The sequence below is a fragment of the Perognathus longimembris genome, chromosome 4, assembly GCF_023159225.1.
Source record: "Perognathus longimembris pacificus isolate PPM17 chromosome 4, ASM2315922v1, whole genome shotgun sequence".
Taxonomy (NCBI): Eukaryota; Metazoa; Chordata; class Mammalia; order Rodentia; family Heteromyidae; genus Perognathus; species Perognathus longimembris.
The window spans coordinates 8383749-8403090 of NC_063164.1; the positions used below are offsets into that span (position 1 = coordinate 8383749).

The 19342-nt window shown below is 40.4% G+C and overlaps 1 protein-coding gene across 1 annotated transcript; it reads right to left on the reverse strand.

The window, feature by feature from the left end:
- Positions 1 to 6209: 6209 nt before the first annotated feature.
- Ccl20 (C-C motif chemokine ligand 20) lies at positions 6210 to 9634 on the reverse strand. Its single transcript, XM_048345726.1, has 4 exons — positions 9541 to 9634; positions 7980 to 8094; positions 6752 to 6829; positions 6210 to 6231 (listed from the first exon to the last, which is right to left on the reverse strand). Exons 1-4 carry the CDS (start codon positions 9632 to 9634, stop codon positions 6210 to 6212), a joined length of 309 nt encoding a protein of 102 aa, XP_048201683.1.
- Positions 9635 to 19342: the final 9708 nt, after the last annotated feature.

A 19342-nucleotide genomic window follows, 5' to 3' on the forward strand; every position in this document is an offset into this window, starting at 1 on the left:
AAGGGCCCAACCAACTTAGAAGACCATTTGTTTGCAACAGCACAAGCCCCATCTGTCTTTTCTCCCTTGAAATAAATGAGCTATGACATGCAAGATGATCCCCCCTCCAAGAGTTGTGAGAAGTTAGAATTCAAAAGCTCAGTCACAGATATTTTTGTGTTTGACAAGAAACACAATGAAAAACAGATTAAACAAAAATCTTGAGAGAGAGAGAGAAAGAGAGAGAGAATGAAAACAGATTGTTACATTTCACAATGTGCACTTCACTTGGCTCTATGATCTATTTTCAGAAAGAACAGCAAAGTTCTATGGGGGCATTGCTTTACTCATCCTCCATCTATGTTTCTTAGGAGACTTCTGCAAGGCCAGGTAACTTCTCTAACATGTCTATTAAAGACAGTTCTTGTTCAAGTCAAAAGAATGCCTCTCCTCATCTTTCTCAATGGATATAGGTTACAATGTGGGACTTCAGGTTTTTGGTGGCAGTATTTTATTTTGTTTAGGACATATTTTGTTTTTACTCCCTTTACTGAAAATGAAAAAGTCCTCTTCACTCAAACTGTCATTTCTGCCCAGATTGAGCCATGTTCAGGCAACATGATTCACCAGCTAGCAAAAGTCCAACTGACTTTTATAGCAGGCCATGGAGGAAGGCAAGCAGGTCAGACCTAGGCAAGGTCAGAGCAAGGCTGCGCAAGATGGTGGAGCAGGAGGAGGTGGGTGGGGAGGGCAGAGCCTGGCCCAGGAGCCCTGAGGGTGGAAACTGAGTGAGTGGAATCATCCCATTGAGTGAAATGCAACATCTGGATTAGATAAGATTGCATCTCGATGACAGCAGAGTATGGGTGATGGAAGACAGGAGAGTCAACTGTGGCAGTTAGCCTAGACTTCATCTTATTAGAAGAGATAGACATCGTGTGACCTCCCTGTCAGGACCTTGGACCAAGTGCCAAAGACAAGGAGGTAGCACAAAGCAGAAGACAAAGTCTCCCATCTTCCCCACTCAGAAGACAGGATGGGAGGCACAGCGACATTCTTTGTATGTTTTTAGAAACAACCAAGCACGCCATCCTTTGTCTTGAGATCTGAACAAATATAGCTGCTAATTAACTTGGATGGTGTAAGACATTCCATTTGCTAACGAAGAAGCTTTGCCAGGATGACTTCCACTTTACAAGCATAGTTCTGCCCGCAAAGCAGCAAGAAAAAGAATATTCTAACACCAAAGAATTCACGCAAGGAATTGAAAACTCTGTTGAAGAGACACGCTCAGTGGACATATCAGTGAATTTATGAGCAGATGTGAGCTAAACCCCAAAGGATTGGTCTCCTTTTGCTGTCCTGGGCCAATAGTCTTGAACCCCATCCCACCTGCAAAGTAGCTCTAGATTTCACCACTCAGGAATGAACAGTTCTATTCTACCATGGGTTGGATGCTCGAAAGTACTGCGCTCATTATTGCCTGAGTCAAAAATAGTTCTCAATCCAAGTTTACCCTGTCAATTTAAATTTAATGTATTTCTCTTAAAATGGTTTCTATTAAACTAGTAGGAGAAAATAATTAGCATCAGGAAAAATGTCTTTATGTTTTCCTTTTATAAATGTACAAGTAATCTCTGCTTTTAAAAAAAATACCTTGTTTTTAACTATTAAAGAATGGAGACAGGCACCGATGGCTCATGCCTGTAATCCTAGCTGCTCTAGAGATTGAGATCTGAGGATTAAGGATTGAAGCCAGCCTGGAGACACAAATCTGAGTGACTCGAGTCCAATGAACTAACAAAATATCAGAAGTGGACATGTAGCTCAAGCAATGGAGCAAAAAGCTAAGCAAGAGTATGAGTCCCTGGGTTCCAGCCCCAGTTCTGGCACAAAGCAAAAGGCAATTTCTCCTGAACAGTGTGTTGTACTTTTATGGATTCTGATTTATGGCCTATCAAGGTAAAGCCACACCAAATACTAGCGTCCTCGAAGAACTTCGGTTCTTTCTGAGATGCATGTAATCTGTGACCAACTTGCCTAATCTATCAAACCAAAACAAAAAAAGAAAAAACAAATGGGCACTATTTCCAGGAGGAGCAAAATAAATTGTGACAGGTTTATATTGGCTAACCTTGACTGTCACTGTGAGTGGATTGAGAGAGGCTCATGAGATTAGTACAAAAGAAATCTCTGAAAGCACTTCCAGAATTAGCGAAGGGAGAAAGACCTGCTTTGAATGTGGCTTTCACCATCCAATAAAATGTGGCCCATAAGGAACACAAGGGGAAGAAAGAAAAAGTCCCCCAAGGCGAGCATCTTCTCCCCTCCTTCCTGACCACCACAAGGTAAGCGACTCTGCTCCACGTCCATGTCCTCACTACGATGGAGTGAAACTGGGAAACAGAGCCTTCCTCCCTTCAATTACTTTCCCAAGCCTTCTGTCTTGGTGAAAGCTGACTCATACAAGGCTCTAGGCAGATTGGGGGAAGTTTTCTGTCCAACCTCGTTCCCACTCTATCTGGCTATTTTCCTTTCACATGATACAACATTTTTCCCCTCAGGTTTTGGTTTTGGTGTTTGAACTCAGCATCTCAAGCTCTGATCCAATGCTTCCTCTCTACTACTTGAGCCATATCTCTATTTCTGGATCTTTACTGGTTATTTGGAAATAAGAGTCTCTGGTATTTGTCTGTTGACAAAATTCCTATCTGACCACCTCTAAGTTTTTGAGATCTCCAGTTACATGCTTCCCCAAAGTCTCTTGTAAGCTCAACAATGTCTGGCTATAGTAGTGTTCCCTATGTGTGATTTCACTTGCTCTTTTCTTTCCTTCCTTCCCTTTTTTTTTGTTTTGCCAGTTCTGGGGATTGAACTCAGGGACTGGGTGCTGTCCCTGAGCTTCTTTTGCTCAAAGTGAGCGCTCTACCATTTGAGCCACAGTGCCACTTCCTGCTTTGAGTAGGTTTATTGGAGATAAGAATCTCACAGAATTTCCTGCCTGCACTGGCATTGAACTGTGATCATCAGATCTTAGCCACCTGAGTAGCTAGGATTACTGATAGGAGCCACTGGTGCCTGGGGAAACATAAAACTGGCTTTCGCAAAAACTTAAGGCAGTCAAATTGCAATTTGGGGAGCTGTCGATGAACTCTGATCATAAATTTGGGATTGGCTGAATTTTCAAGAACACTGTACAGATTGAAAAGGACTGAAAGGGGCCTGATGGGGCTTCATCGCTCTCGCTCACTGTAGTACTACTGCTGGAATCAAAGCATCAAAATGAGCTCATAAATAGTACACATAATTAAAAACAAATTAAGAAGACAGTAGACTCTATTAAAATAACCCAAATACCACGGAGTATATTTTCTGCACTTCCATATACATAAAATCAATATGAAACAAGCTAACTGGCTACCACCCGGAGGGCAGGAAGACGTTTTCTGGTGTACAGAAAGCATTTAATGTCTTTAAGGGGGCAGAATTGCTACACTGGTTCATATATAAATATGAACCAAGCTGTATCCATAAAATATGCTTCTGTGCATGTAAAGCACGCCTTCGTTAAAAGCCAGATAGATTCAACTCATGTCACAGAGAAGAATGACATGCATCACATCAACATCCTTAGAGAAACTTTGTTCCGGGTTACTGTCTATTCTCTGGGCCTGGTTCTCTCACCTAAAAACCATTTCCTACTCCTCTGAAACAACTTCCATTACACTTGCCTGCCTCTGCAATAAAGAGGATATTTAAGTTTAAAAATACTAAATAGAGAGATACACAGTTTCCAAACTGAAAGCAGAAGAGTGATTGAAATTAAAGGCATCATTCCCAATGGAACACATGTTTAGTCCAGTGAAACAGATGTATTATGGACTCCAATGACGAACCCAGGCTTAACAAACCAGCATTGTTGTTCCAATAGGGCTTCTTAAGTGGCTTACCCTTTGATCTACCTTCATGATTCTGCCATGCCCTTAGCCTTTTGGGAACTCTCCTTGCTGACGAATACAATGTCATTCTGGAATGGAGTTTTCAGTCTGCAGAAACTTGCCTAACAGTTAGAGGTCTCCTTTACCCCCAAGGATTCTACCACAAAAATGTGTTCTTTGTCTGACTGTGTAAAACTTACTCCAGTGAAGGCTCTCACACTCAGCCAAATTTTCTGTATTCGGATATCAGTTTTGTTTGGCTTCTGTACCTTTCCTTCAGCCTTGGAGTTCAATGAGATTTCTCCAACTCTGTCTGTTACCTCTGTTTCCCCTTTGCCTCACTTCCCTTTCTTGTGTGATGCAAAGTCACTCTTACATTGACCTTTTCAATGGTTCTTCAGTATTCCATGTTCAAGTTCAAACCACTATACTTAAAGTACCATTTTCACATAATCTGCAGCTACTCCTCCGCCACCTCCATTAGCCACATACATCCCGGTGTACCTGGTATTGCTCAGGGATGGCATGATTGCTATTTGGGGCAGGACAAGTCTCCACTGTACAGAACTGCCCTATGCATTCGAGTAGATCTAACACCCCTGAATTCTGCCTACTGGATACCTATAGTGCCTCAGCTTACAATGCTGTGACAAGTAAAACATGCCTCTGGATATTTCCAGACACTCCCTGTTGCCCCTTCTCCAATTGACTCCTTCAGACCTCAGTTCAGACAATGGGCTGAACCATGGGAAACCCTCTTCTCTCTAGTTCAAGAACACGGAACGCTGGCTATTTAAGATTGGTAAACCGAGTATTTGAGTCCTCCCAAAGCCCTTCCTAGTGATGTCTAGGACTTAACTTCATTCAAGAGCTGGCCACAGTGTGATGCAATCGCTGGGTACTTGCCAGTCAGTCATTCCTCCTCCTCCTCACCCAACCCTAATTATCTGTGAGCAAGTTACCAGGCCTTAATCTTTCCAGCATCTGGCACAGTGCCTGGCATATAACAAAATTAAACCTTGTCTACTGAATACACAAACAGGATGTTGAGCATACTTTCCCTGATGACTCAAGGTTCCTATTCCTGGGTGCAGAGATGACTCTACAGAACACGGTACCATTACTCTCTCCTGGATATTGATCCAATGGCCAACTTCTACCCTACTTATGTGGATGAATAGGTTTGGACCTTGTTTTTCTTTGTCAGCAGGCCCGTACCAGTGATCTTTCATTTTCTACAGAAACTGAGGCAGACCAAGCCCAAGTTTCTATTGAAGCACTCTGTGACCCTGGGGAATAAACATCCTGAATACTGTACTACTTCAAGGTCCTTTATCTTATTTCTGGGTCTTCCCTCTGAGTAGTGAGCCAATCCATTTCTCCATTTCTCCTATGTAGTTATTTTCCTTTTGGAAATGGCTTAAAGATTCAGGAGGACTTAAAAGCAGAGAAACATTCCTATGGTAATATGACCTTCCCTAGCATTAAGTCTGGTGATAGAATGAATGAACAAGTGATTTCTCCAAGTATTTTATAAATGGTTGCTTATTCCTATAGTCACAAAGTCTATGAATACACTTTTTAATTTTTTTTTATATCACTGAATGCTGGGCTAGAGTATCTTTCTCATTCAGGATTGGATGACTTTGCATTTATAAAAGACACTGTAATTCAAGAACCAAGTTTGAAAAGATCAGGAACAGCGATAAAGAGAATAGTCAGGCAGAACTAAATGAGGAATAATATTTTTCAGAAAATGTTCAGATTGTGCCTTTAACTTCAACATATATCAAAATAAAAGGCGTAAGACTCAGGAAGTAATTTTTTTACTTCTTTTATTTCCAATATTTACCTTTAGGATACTTTTTCATCTCATAAGCTTATCACAACACTTTAGGAAGCAAAAATCCTGTACACATAAGCAAGTTAAATCGTTTTGAAAATTAGCTTATTACTTTGAAGAATTCCATAGAATTTATTCACCCAAATGTAACAGTATACTTTACTAGGCCACAAAACTTAATAGGAAATCAGTGTTAAATAGCTATTCATAGAAAGCCTTCAGCTATAAATAACTTATATAAAATAGAGCTTGACTAAAACACGATGCTTCAACAAAGCAATCTATGATGCAATATGAATCAACTTTGTCAACTGGACAAGCCCATCAAGGCACAGGTAAGCACAGAAAGATCTCAAAGTGAAACCACCACGCTCTGCTGTGGCCTCGCTGTCCTTGGGCTCTGTCCAATTCCATCTCAGAAGAGCAGCAGGTGTTTATTTGTTTTTTTCTCACATCTTCTTGACTCTTTGGCTGAAAAGAGAAAGAGATGAAGAGGCTAAGTGAAGACTCTGTGATAGGAATGACTTTGATACCTTAATCTCGACCTTTCCCAACATAACTGCTGACAGAAAGATGATATGAACATTTATCTTGTGTTTCCAGGTTCAGTGTCTATGGCAGCCCCCCCCCCCGGGGTTAAGTGCCATCTAGTGATAAAAATCAATCAGAACCCTTAAGCTCTACTTAACTAGTGATTATTGATCAATTTTTAACCCACAACCAAGTGGAAGGTCATCTGTAAATTACACAAAGGGGTGCATCTTTGTACAAAGAATTAAGCATCTGTCACTACCAACTTGCCAGAATGAAAATACAACACTAATCAACAATGGTGATAATGATGGTGATGTACTCTCTAAGGGCAAAGCACAAAGTTTAAACTATCAGGATAGTTAGGCTGAAGCAATCCCGCCACTCTTTGATCCCCTCTCCTTACACTCATCATTCCCGGCCTTTCTGAGAAAAGCAGTTGATGCCCAGTGATACATACCTGAGGGTATGGACCACCCTCTTCACCCAAGGCTGCTTTGGATCTGCACACACCAATAATCTCCTTTTTGTATGAAAGCTGAAAAGTATGAAAAAAGAAGTTGATGTGTGTTACACTTTAACTTTTGTTTGTGCAGAGTATTCCATAGAATTGTCCTGCTCCTGTTGATTGTGCTGCCCACTAAACAATTATGCTACAAAGATGCGTTGATATAGCAAATAATACTAATGGTAAATCTTGATTTGACAAGAAAAAAGAAAAAAAAAGGTTCCCTGCCACTCCCATGATGGGTGATAACTGGACAGTGGAAGGGAGATGAAGTCCTAGGATTGTTAGTTAATTTCACTGCTGGCTTTTGCATAAAATTAGTATGGATCTGATCGGTAACCTACATAATTCCAAAATAGAGTGCCTTATACAAACCAAGAATATTATACGTGACAATACAATTAACCTCAGATTTTTACTTTATAGCCAGAACTATTTTTCAGTAGGTGCTCAAGACAGATGCCTTCTATAATATTCCATAATAGAAGCTTGTAAATTTTTCTGCCCTATACCATGTTCTTAATAAAAACTAAGCTTTCAGGGCTGGGAATGTGGCTTAGCAGTATAATGCCTGCCTTGCATGCACGAAGCCCTAGGTTCGATTCCTCAGCACTACATAAACAAAAAGCCAGAAGTCATGCTGTAGCCCAAGAGGTAGTGTTAGAGTGCTAGCCTTGAGCAAAAAGAAGCCAGGGATAGGGCTGGGAATATGGCCTAGTGGCAAGAGCACTTGCCTCCTACACTTCATGAAGCTCTTGGTTCGATTCCCCAGCACCACATATATGGAAAACGGCCAGAAGGGGCGCTGTGGCTCAGGTGGCAGAGTGCTAGCCTTGAGCCGGAAGAAGCCAGGGACAGTGCTCAGGCCCTGAGTCCAAGGCCCAGGACTGGCCAAAAAAAAAAAAAGAAGCCAGAGATAGTGCTCAGGCCCTGAGTCCAAAGCCTAGGACTGGCAAAAAATAAAAAAATAAAAAAAACCTAAGCTTTTGACTTATTTCAATCTTATCTAAAGTAAAGTTTGAACTAGGAATGAAATAAAGCCAATAAATTTTCAAGTAGGAATTAGATGAAACTATTTTTGATAGTGCAGTTTTATTTTCTCTTAAATTTCCCCTGAAAGCAAAGCGTTTGATATCTTAAATTCTTGACAGAATTGGATTAAAATTGATAAATAACTTACATGATGGCATTGATGTCACAAGCTTCATCGGCTAGCTGCTGTGTGAAGCCCACAATAGCCTTAGGAGGCAGGGGAAACTTTGTATACTGTAGACAGCAGTCAAAGTAACTTGCTGCTGAAAAAATGAAATAAAAAACACGTATGAATGAATGAAATTCTCCTGTGGAAAACAAACAAACAAAAAAATCTAAGCCAAGTGCCAGTGGCTCACACTTATAATCCAGCTATTAAGGAGGCTGAGATCTAAGGATCATGGTTCAAAGCCAACCTGGGCAGGAGAGTCAGTTAGAGTCTTATCTCCAATGTTAAAAGCAGAAAGTGGAGCTTTGGCTCAAGTGGGCAAAGTGCTAACCTTAAGCATAAAAGCTGAGGCACAGGGCCCAGGCCCTGAGTTCAAGCCCTAGGACTTGGCACATATATATGAAGACATGTACATACAGACACACAGACACACACACACACACACACACACACACACACACACACACTAATGAATCTGATGTATATGGTATATAATCTATTTAATGGAAGAATTTTAATGTCTTTGAAACTTGTTTTGGATCTTAGAGATCCAATTTCACATTGCTTTTTATTGTGTCCTTTATGGTGAGATGTTTTGGTTCAATTATATGGTTTAGAAATCAATGACTTCTGGTGAGCGGAGCATTTTTAGTATAAAATGAACTATGTTCTTTGAGTTCACCAGAGTCACTCAAGAATCATAGAAACAACCCTCAACCCCTCATATTTAAAACAATACAAAATAAAACCTTTCTAAGTAAAATTTCCAGGTGCAGGAAAAAAAAAAAGAAATCAGCATAGTTTAATTTCTGCCCTGGCTACAAGAGTAATGAGAAGTGAGATGATGAAAGAAAATGTAATTTATAGAAACCACAAAGAAGTTACAAAGAAAATATATTCCCTTTTTTTGAGCTATGAGCACTTGGAAATTCTAATATCAGTTGATGGGAGCTTTAAATTTTGTTCTAAAAAGTTCAACATGCATTTTCAGCCATGCACCTGTCATTAGAAGTAATGAAGCAATATTTGGACACTCACCTGAGTTAAACTACAACCTGCTTGTATGGTATGGAATAAATGTTATCTCAGAGTTAGAGAGCAGTGTTCCCAGGGCCTCGGGAAGATAACAGCAATCAAGCACCATAATCTCTATCAGAAGGACAAGTTTCAAACTTGGCCGACATAATTTAGTTGTTGAGGAAAGTGGAAGAGTCCTCTACGCTTCGCAAAGATTTCCTATCCTAGTCATGTTATACAAGGCTATCCCACTCCCAGACATGCAGGAATATTCAAGATGAGGGGCCCATTGCTGAGCCAGTGTACCAGAATGGACAGCAGAGATGATGGAGGATTGAATGGAGAAACCCCTCTGTACTCCATTCACCAGTGACCCACTGTCCAGTGAGCTGACAGCCACCACCACTCTCTCACGCACACTCCCTGAGGATTCCAGCATTGGGGGACTGTCCGATGAGGTCAAGGTTTGGAGAAGAAGGAAAATGATTGCCCCTCTTGTGCTAGCATGAAGGGCAATACTTACCTTCTGCCCTGCTGCAAAGATGGAATAGCAGCACAGAGGAGAAGACAGCCAGGAGTAGACTCTTGCTACAGCACCTCACCATGTTCAGCTCCATGTTAGACTTGCTCAGTGCTGGTACCCAGGGCTCTGAGACTGCTATCCTGTTCTTCTAGCAGTCATACTTATAGCAAAATACTGGGAATGCACAGGAGAAGGCGTGTCTCACATGGGGTTTTCCCCATAGATTAATCTGCCCCAGCAGGTCATGTCATCATAAAGAAAACCCACGGGGAGAACTTCCTGCCTTTCCCCAACATTACGAAGGTGTAAAGGTTGGAGTGGGGGCTGGAAGCATTGACAAGAGGAGTGGATTGAGAAATGTTTCACATGTGCCAAGAGGAAAAGCAGCTCAGCCCCGTGGCACAGAAATGGCTTCTGTCCAGTTTTTACTTAATCTCTTCTGATTTCTGAAAAGAGACAGTGACACAAAGATCCCCTGATTAGGAACATTCCAGCACTCCTATTGTTATGCCCTGTTTCCCTTCCAGAGGCTCAGGGGAGGAGGAAGATGAGGGGAAATGTCAGACACTCTGGGGCTCAAATGGTTGCATGATTCATGCTCACTAGTCAGAATAAAGACCCTGGATTTGTAAAACTACCTGCAGGACATGTCATCGAACAATGCAGTCGTTGTGTCAAAATTTGTGGAAAAAACAGAACTCGAGGAAGACTCAAACCTCAGATCTGATGAGTTACACACCATGTTTATAGGGCCCTAGTCAATACTGCAGCCCGGAAAATAATTTCCACATGCTTTCCATTCTTCACTATAGTGTAATGACCATGATGATTATATATTTGCAATTCCCAATCTCACCAACCAGACACAAATAGGTCAAAAAGTAAAAGAACCAAAGCGGGATATTATACAAATGGGAAATAGAAGAGAAATTGAATTGACTTTAAAGCAAAACTGTTAGTGGCGATAAAGACTTTGGGAATGATCAAGGATCAATTCACAAAAAGAGATCAAAATTATGACCATATATGTATATAGATAGAGATAGGTATATGAAGCAGCACCCTAAAATACATGAAACAAAAAACTGACAGAGCTGAAAGAAGAAATAGACAATTGAACAAGACAAGTTGGCGGCTTCTAAACTAACCTTTCAACTCTTTGTAGAAAATCTACAAGATCCATAAGAAAATGAGGAACTTGAACATTACTAGCCACCTTGCCCTAAGAGACATCTGTAGAATATACTACCCAACAATCATAGAAGAGGCATGATTCGCAAGTGCATATGCAACATTCGCCAATTAAAAACTACATGACATGCCTTATAATAAACTTAAAGGGACAGAAATAATATAGAATACTTTTTTAAAGCACAATGGAATTAAATCAGAAATTATTAACAGAAGGAAATTGATGAAGGATTCACCGATATGTAAAAATCAAGACACTCCAAAAGAAGCACTTTATCAGGAAAGAAATCACATAGGAAAGTAGAAAATATCTTGAAGTGAGTAAAAGCAAAAGTTTAACACACTGAAACCTCTAGGGTAAGTAAAAGCAGGGCTCAGCAGGAAATAAATAGCTATAAACACCTCCAGCAGAGGGAAAAAGTCTCAAACCAATAACCAATAACCTAGCTATCTACTTAAAAAAAAAAAAACACCTAGGAAAAAATAGTAGAGTGAGCTAATCTCATGAAAAAGAAGGAAATAATAACAAATCAAGCAGCATTAAATAAAATAAAGAAAACAGGAAATCAGTGGAGCCAAAAACTACTTTGAAATGATCAACAGAATTAACAAGTCTAAATTGTAATAATCAAGACACAACAACTCCTTGAGGAATGACTGCATCACTGGGCTTAACAAAAAAAAAAAAGGGGGGGTGGCTGTAAGGGAAGGCTATGAAAAACAAAGAAAATAAAAAATTTGAATTCATTTTTATGACAAGAGATTAGTTTCCATCTACCAATAATTAAAGCATAGGATTAGATTCTTTCACTGGCAAAAATTCTACCGAACATTCAAAGAATGAATGTCAATCCAGAAAAACAGACAAGAATATTTCATAACTGGGCCTGTGGATGAGGTATTAAAGATACCAAAACCAGAAAAGAAAAATCAAAAGCAAGCAGGACCGTAGGTCAATATTCCTTAGGAATGCAGACATGAAAATATTCAATAGAATACTGTCAAAGTGAGTCTAACAATGTATAACATGTCATACATAAGCAAGTAGAATTTCCTCCAGGAAATACAATGCGACATGTTAAAAAATAGAAGAAACAAAAAACCATATGAAAAACATTTTTAAATCCAATATTTTCACATGATAAAAGCAATCAACACACTAGGAATAGTAGAGTGATTCCTCAGTCTAATAAAAACAAAAGTGACCTATAAAAAAAAAAGTCCCTCAGTGACTAGCATGCATAAAACTGAAGGACTTTGTGCTTTTCCTCTGAGATCAAAAACAAGACAGGATGTCTGCTTTCGTCATTTCTGCTTAACATTGTCCTGGAGGATCTAACAAGGGCAATTAGGTAACAAGCACAGGAATCAAAGAACAGCGAGATGGCAAAGTAGCAGGTATATTAATTTGTAGGTAATGTAATCTTGCATGTAGAAATCTTAAAGAAAAGAAAACTAAAAGAAAAACATTTAAATTACTAATGAATTAGTAAGCTAACGCTGGCTTCCACGTATAAGGATGAATGTGGATCCTTTGTCTCTCTGGGCAGGACTTCCGTCACTTAACATAATTTTTCCCAAGACTTTCCATTTCTTTACCAATGGTAAAATACCATTGTTTCTAAGAGATGAGTAAAATTCCATTGTGGACATATACCACCATTCGTCCTTTGAGGGGCATCTTGTATCCAGAAAACCTCAAGAAAATGATAGAATGCTTACATTTCAATGGTAAATAAAACCCAATTTTAAATTCAACAACACAGCTGAGTAAACGTTTCTTAAAAAAATAGTAAATAAAACATTTTAAGATGGCATAAATGTTCCATGAGCACATGCGTATGCACAAGATGTTCAGTGTGCTTAGTTGTTAGATGCAAGCGCGCACCTCCAGAACTTACCACCTCACACCTGCTAAGATGGCTATCACCAAAGGACAAGTCTTCCAAAGACGCAGAGAAGTAGGAATCCTCATACATTGTGGCTGGAAATGAAAAACGGTACAGATATTTTGGAAAACAGGTTGAAAATTCCTTAAATATTTAATCCCATCGTTTTACCCAGAAATCCTATTCCTAGGAGTACACCCAAGAAAATGAAAATACATATCCACACTCACCAAAGATAAATACGTGTACATGTATGGGTGATTATCACAACTCTATTCATAATTGCGAAATAAAAGTCAAAAGTACTCAATGTCACTCATGGATGAATACAATGGAAAATATAAATATAATTAAAATGAGTTTGTACAATAAAATATCATGTGCAGCAACAAAAACTAATGCAGGAACAATAAAAACTACCAAAAAGAGATGAACTTTGGGCAACACTACAATAGGTAAAAAGTAAAAATTAAAAGCAGATCACACGGGCTGGGGATATAGCCTAGTGGCAAGAGTGCCTGCCTCGGATACACGAGGCCCTAGGTTTGATTCCCCAGCACCACATATACAGAAAACGGCCAGAAGTGGCGCTGTGGCTCAAGTGGCAGAGTGCTAGCCTTGAGCGGGAAGAAGCCAGGGACAGTGCTCAGGCCCTGAGTCCAAGGCCCAGGACTGGCCAAAAAAAAAAAAAAAAAAAAAAAAAAAGCAGATCACACGTGGCAACACGCGTATGGATATGATGTTCAGATCTAGAAATCCATAGAGGTAAGAAGTCGAATGCTCATGGCAACCCAGGGTAGGGCTGCGGCGGTGGGCAAGGGGAAAAAGGACTGGGAATGTTTGCTAATGGTTATGGATTTTCTTTTTTTCGTCTTTATCTAAACTTAGATATTGATAATGGTTTCACAACCTAGGAATCATAAAAAATACATTAAACTGCACTCCTTAGGAGACTGAAGTTTATGGCACGTCAATTTACCTCAAGAACTGATAACAACAACAACAAAAGGAATTTTCCACTTACCTTTGTGGAGCACCAAAGCCGGGCCCCAATAGCCTCTCTTTCTTCATTAGGACTCACCCTTGCTCTCCACCAGTCATTGCCTCTGTAGCTCCCATTCCTGTCATCTCTCTCCTCTCCCTCCCACTCACCTGAATCACATCTTGGCTCCCTCCCTCTCATAGCAATAAAAAAAAGAAATGGCTTGAAGCTTTTGATATTGATGGAAATTGTCATTCTCTATGCCTTATGTAATAGATATTTCCTGTTTTTCACTTAAAAACTTCTTCTTATATAAGTTTGGCTTGGTTGATCGATTAGCTTTCCTTTTTTTGGGGGGGGTAAGGTTGGGCATGGAAGGTCAGCTAATGAATGAGCTAATAAGAGTGTTAACATAGGAAGATAGTTTTCAATGCAATTTATTTAAAATTCTATTATTTTTTTCATTTTAATCTCATTTAACTCTTTATATTTAATGTTAGCTGTATAAAACAGCATCATCAAGTGACACCCAACAACACTCGTCCAATGGTGGTCACGTAAGTTTAAATTGGGCTAGATATTTCCTATTGCCCTATGACCTTGTGACTACCACAGTATCTTAGCACCACCCACTGCCTGCGTACTTGTGGTAAAGCTGGGATTGACAAACCCAGTTTACAATTATGTACCACACATGACACTTGATAAGGATGATGCATGACTCTGTTGCTGGTTTGTGTTTGAACTATATTATATAATACTTCTCTGATTATCAATTTACAGTGTATACTTCCTACTTACAAAAGCTACCTGTAAGGCCACCTTGCGCATGTCCCATCCCACATTGAGAAAGCTTGGTTTCCACAGAGAATGGCAGCTCTCCACATTGCTATAACCCTATGAGATCCATGTAATATGGCTTCTAAGGTGTGCTTCCTGCCCATTTTGACGATAGGTTGTTGTCACTTTCAATCACCCCCTACATGTGCATTGTCAGGGGTCCACTAAGTGTGTCCAATTTACAGGCCAAATTAAGCCTACTTCCTGTTTCACGAAGAAAAGTTTTATTGGAGTACAAGAACACTCACTTATTCATGTCTTGTCTACTGCTTTAGCACAACCCTCATAAAGCTGTGTAAGTGTAACAGAAGTGTGGTAGAAAAACTCTGAAATAGTTACTGTCTGGCTTTTTTACCAAAACAGGCTCCTAAGGTCTGCTCTAGAATGTGATTTTTAATGATTACATGGTATTCTAGTTGTGTTGAAAAGCTAGATTTTATTCAATCAAATTGCAAATTTAAATTCTTTCCAGTTTTGGGTATCTTGAGACAGGTTTCAATAAGCACTGATCCTCCAAAGTAGCTAATAATACAGAAATATGTCAATGGTACTCAGCTCCAATGTTAGTTATTCTTCTTACTCCTCAACTCATTTTATGACTGCCTTGTCAATTACACCACGAGTGAGATTATATTGTTCTTCCCACATTTTGAATGGTGCCCAACTATTCAACTCTTCAGATAGAAAAGCTTGAAGGCCTCAATACCTTCATTGTGAAGGGGAGGGTGTGGAAGGCAGAGAGGCGATTAGAGCATCATGAGGACCTGAACTGAGGGCTGACACCTGACCTGCCATCTTGCTCCCCAAGGATTTATTACCCGACTATCAAATGGATCATGTTACGTGCAGTTAATCTGCACTTTAGTTGGCTTTTTTTCAGGTAGTAAAACAAGGGGCAATTCCCATCCAAGCTTAATTACAAGCTAGGGATCATAAAGATCACTAAAATAAAAATAGCCCAACCACTTGCTTAGAAGTCTCAAATGCTCAGGAAGCTGGGGCAGGAGGATCTCTTGAGCTCTGGTATTGGAAGACAGCCTAGGCAAGAGAGTAAGGTCCTATCTCAAAATAAGTAAGTTAAGAAAAACACAAGAATCCACATTTTAATAAAGGATAACAGCAATATAAAGGACCGCAATAGCTACTTCAAACAAATCAAGCCTCTTCTCTCTAGGCCTTGCCGAAAGCAGAGCCCAAGATACAGATCATTTATGTGTAAGGCTGTCTCAGGAAGCAAGAAGAAACCAAAGAAGTGGTGGGGGAGAGGGGAGGAATCACCACTAAGCTCATCCCATGGCCCCTGGGGAACTGAAATCAACAGGACCTCTAGAGAAATAGACAGCTGTTTCCAGCACTGTCTCCCCAAAGGGTGAGCAGGACACAGAGCACTTGATCTGCCATCTCCTGTCCCTCATTTAGTTGAAGTTTGTTCCCAGGGCATTAGTGACTCCTTCTAGGTTTGTGTGGTACTTGGGAAAAGAGAGGAGCCCAAACTTCTACCTCAAAATAGGTCCCAGGGTTTCAAGTGTGTTTAAAGCAAGCTGTTGTCAGGGTGGGGCTGGATGAACCCACTTGGTGCTTTCACAGTAGCTAGGGCTGAAGTGAAAGGGGGCCAGAAGCCTGCAGCCCCTAAGTCCAGATGTGGACCTGTTGCACACACTCACCTGCTACACGCACCTCAAGAAACTTTCCTTAGAGGTAGTTGTTTGGGAGACAGTTGTTCCCCAAAAAAGGAAAAGAAGGAAGGAAGGAAGGAAGGAAGGAAGGAAGGAAGGAAGGAAGGAAGGAAGGAAGGAAGGAGCCACTCTTCATGATAAGTAAGACGACACCCCCTCAGCCAGTGTTCCTAGGAAGACAGCTCAGCTCTTTGTCTTGAACACCTTGCCTATCCGTACACTGTGGCAGTCTCAGCAATCACTTGAGAGAATAGTATGACTTAAAAAGTCTCCACCGTAGACACCAGTGCTGCACTAGGTAAGATGCACTTGTCAATGTGATACTTTAAAAAAAAAATGTACCAAGAGCAGACAGAATATTTGCTTTCTAAGGAAGCATAATAATTCTCTATAATAACCACTGGTGGACACATACATTAGCTGCTTTTGTCAAGAATCTAAGAATAGGGGCTGGGGATATGGCCTAGTGGCAAGAGTGCCTGCCTCGGATACACGAGGCCCTAGGTTCGATTCCCCAGCACCACATATACAGAAAAAAAACGGCCAGAAGCGGCGCTGTGGCTCAAGTGGCCGAGTGCTAGCCTTGAGCGGGAAGAAGCCAGGGACAGTGCTCAGGCCCTGAGTCCAAGGCCCAGGACTGGCCAAAAAAAAAAAAAAAGAATCTAAGAATAGGGCTGGGGATATGGCCTAGTGGCAAGAGTGCTTGCCTTGTATACATGAGGCCCTGGGTTCGATTCCCCAGCACCACATATACAGAAAATGGCCAGAAGTGGCGCTGTGGCTCAAGTGGCAGAGTGCTAGCCTTGAGCAGGAAGAAGCCAGGGACAGTGCTCAGGCCCTGAGTCCAAGGCCCAGGACTGGCCAAAAAAAAAAAAAAAATAGCAAAAAAAAAAGAATATTGCTGGGGATATGGCCTAGTGGCAAGAGTGCTTGCCTTGTATACATGAGGCCCTGGGTTCGATTCCCCAGCACCACATATACAGAAAATGGCCAGAAGTGGCACTGTAGCTCAAGTGGCAGAGTGCTAGCCTTGAGCAAGAAGAAGCTAGGGACAGTGCTCAGGCCCTGAGTCCAAGCCCCAGGATTGGCAAAAAAACAAAAAAAAAACTCATAAGAATCTAAGAATACATCACTGAAAGATTTTTAAGACATGACCTGCAGTTAAGTAGAAAAGGAAACTAGATTTCCTATGAATTCCTGGAAAGCTATAACTTTAACCAAAGAGCTCCTATTGCCAGTCAAATAATAACTATTCTCATCTCAGGAATAGAGCTTTGAGGCTCACCAAATAAACTTTTTAATAAGTATTTGGACACCTACCTGAGTTGATGCCCAAAGAAAATATTTTTAAACCTACTAAACATTTATCTAGTTCATATTTAACTTCTTTATAAAAAGAGAAAGCAACATAAAATGAAGCTCATGCCTCTGTAGATAGTTTATGCTGAGGAAGGCTCCTAATTTCTTCAAGTTTCCCATCAACCTTCTGCTAGGGTCGCAGCAGAACCATCTCCTTCAGTAGCCATCTGGAGAAATCAGTTAAACTCTTATAAGCTCATGCTCATACCCAGCAGGTACCAACATTTCCTTTACAAGACCATGGGATACCACCCCACTGGATATCAGCAAGGTAAGGCTATTGATCAATGTGGAGGAGGCATTACAGGGATGAGGGGTGAAGAGGGGGAGAGCTTGACCTCTTTATTAGGAAAAGAACTGTGTTTGATTTGGTGGCATCAAAACCATTGCTGGGCTCATGCAGAAACAGGGCTGTAAGAGCTTCCATCTGTTGTGGAGCTGCCCTTCTTTCTCAAGTCTCCAGACATACCCAGGAGAGCTGCCTCCCATCTTAGAATGCAACACTTTGCACAAGCCCAACTCTTAAATGATGCTGTCCATGTGCACAGGGAGTTGGTTCTTTATAGCCAAAGTTTCATTACTATATCTTCTTGGATCTTATAGACCAAGGTAGTTTTGAAATGGAGTGATTTCATTTAGCAAACATCCCTTATCATTTAACCCATCCCTTCCTGACATCCTGATGTCAGAACATTCCAGGATGAAATTAAGTTCTAGATTAGTCCTTCAGTTTCTCCTCAGCTATTTTTTTTTCAAACAACTAGGAAGCCACTCTTCATCATTTGATAGTGAATAATATAAAAAATTTCCTCTTCTAATTCTGCAAAAGGCACTGGAGGTGGGCCATTCGTGCTTGGTTTTGGCCCTGGAAAATATAAACATTCTTGGCATAGATATAGAAAACATTCTTTTTTCACCATGGAATGAAATTAATCTTTCCCATAGAATTCAAAATGGAACACTAAGGCCACCTCTTTTCTTCTGTGGTAAATAAGCTTTGCTGAGTCTTGATTTTTTATATAGGCACAATCAAACACATACCCAGAGAGAAAGAGAGAAAATTAGGTAGGCAAGAAGGAGGACGTGAGCTGCTGTCAACCATAGAATGGTTCTTTCATACAGAGGACACTCTTCACTGAAGAGGAGAGGTAAATATTCACACGTTCATTCAATCTGAATTTATCATACATCTCATTTATACCAAAGAATGTTTATGGCACTGAAAGTTAGTGTGGGGAACAAGCCAAAACCACTAGCTTCATGCCATTTAGGCTATAGAAAATGAAACTGATGAAGCAAATTAATGTATAAATAGTGTATTCATGAAACTGATGGGGAAACACAAAGAAAGATGGTTGGAGGAAAGTAAGATTTTATGAAAGATTTTAAGCAAAACATCCTCTAAGGAAAGGCCTTGAGAAAAGATTTGGCCAGGAACCAATGGCTTAGGTTCTGCCTATTCAAGAAGCTGAGATCTGAGGATCAAGTTTCAAAGACCGACTAGGCAGCAAAGTCCATGAGGCATTTATCTCGAAATAACCACCAAAAAGCCAGATGTGGACCTGTGGCTTAAATGATAGAGTAGTAGCCTTGAGCAAAAAAAAAAACTAAAGGACAACTTTCAGGCCCTGAGTTCAAGACCCAGTGCAGGCACAAAAGAAAAAAAGACCCAAATGAAGTAAAGGTTTGAGCCATGCAGACATCTGAAGACAGAGTGCCCAAAGTGGAGGGAGGACCTCATATAGTGTTTTTGAAAGAGTAGCAGGAAGCTGGTTTAGACTATAATACACACAGCTTAATACGACCCCTCAGTGCATGAATGGGTCAAAAAATATGCTATCTATACACAATAGGATTTTGCTCAT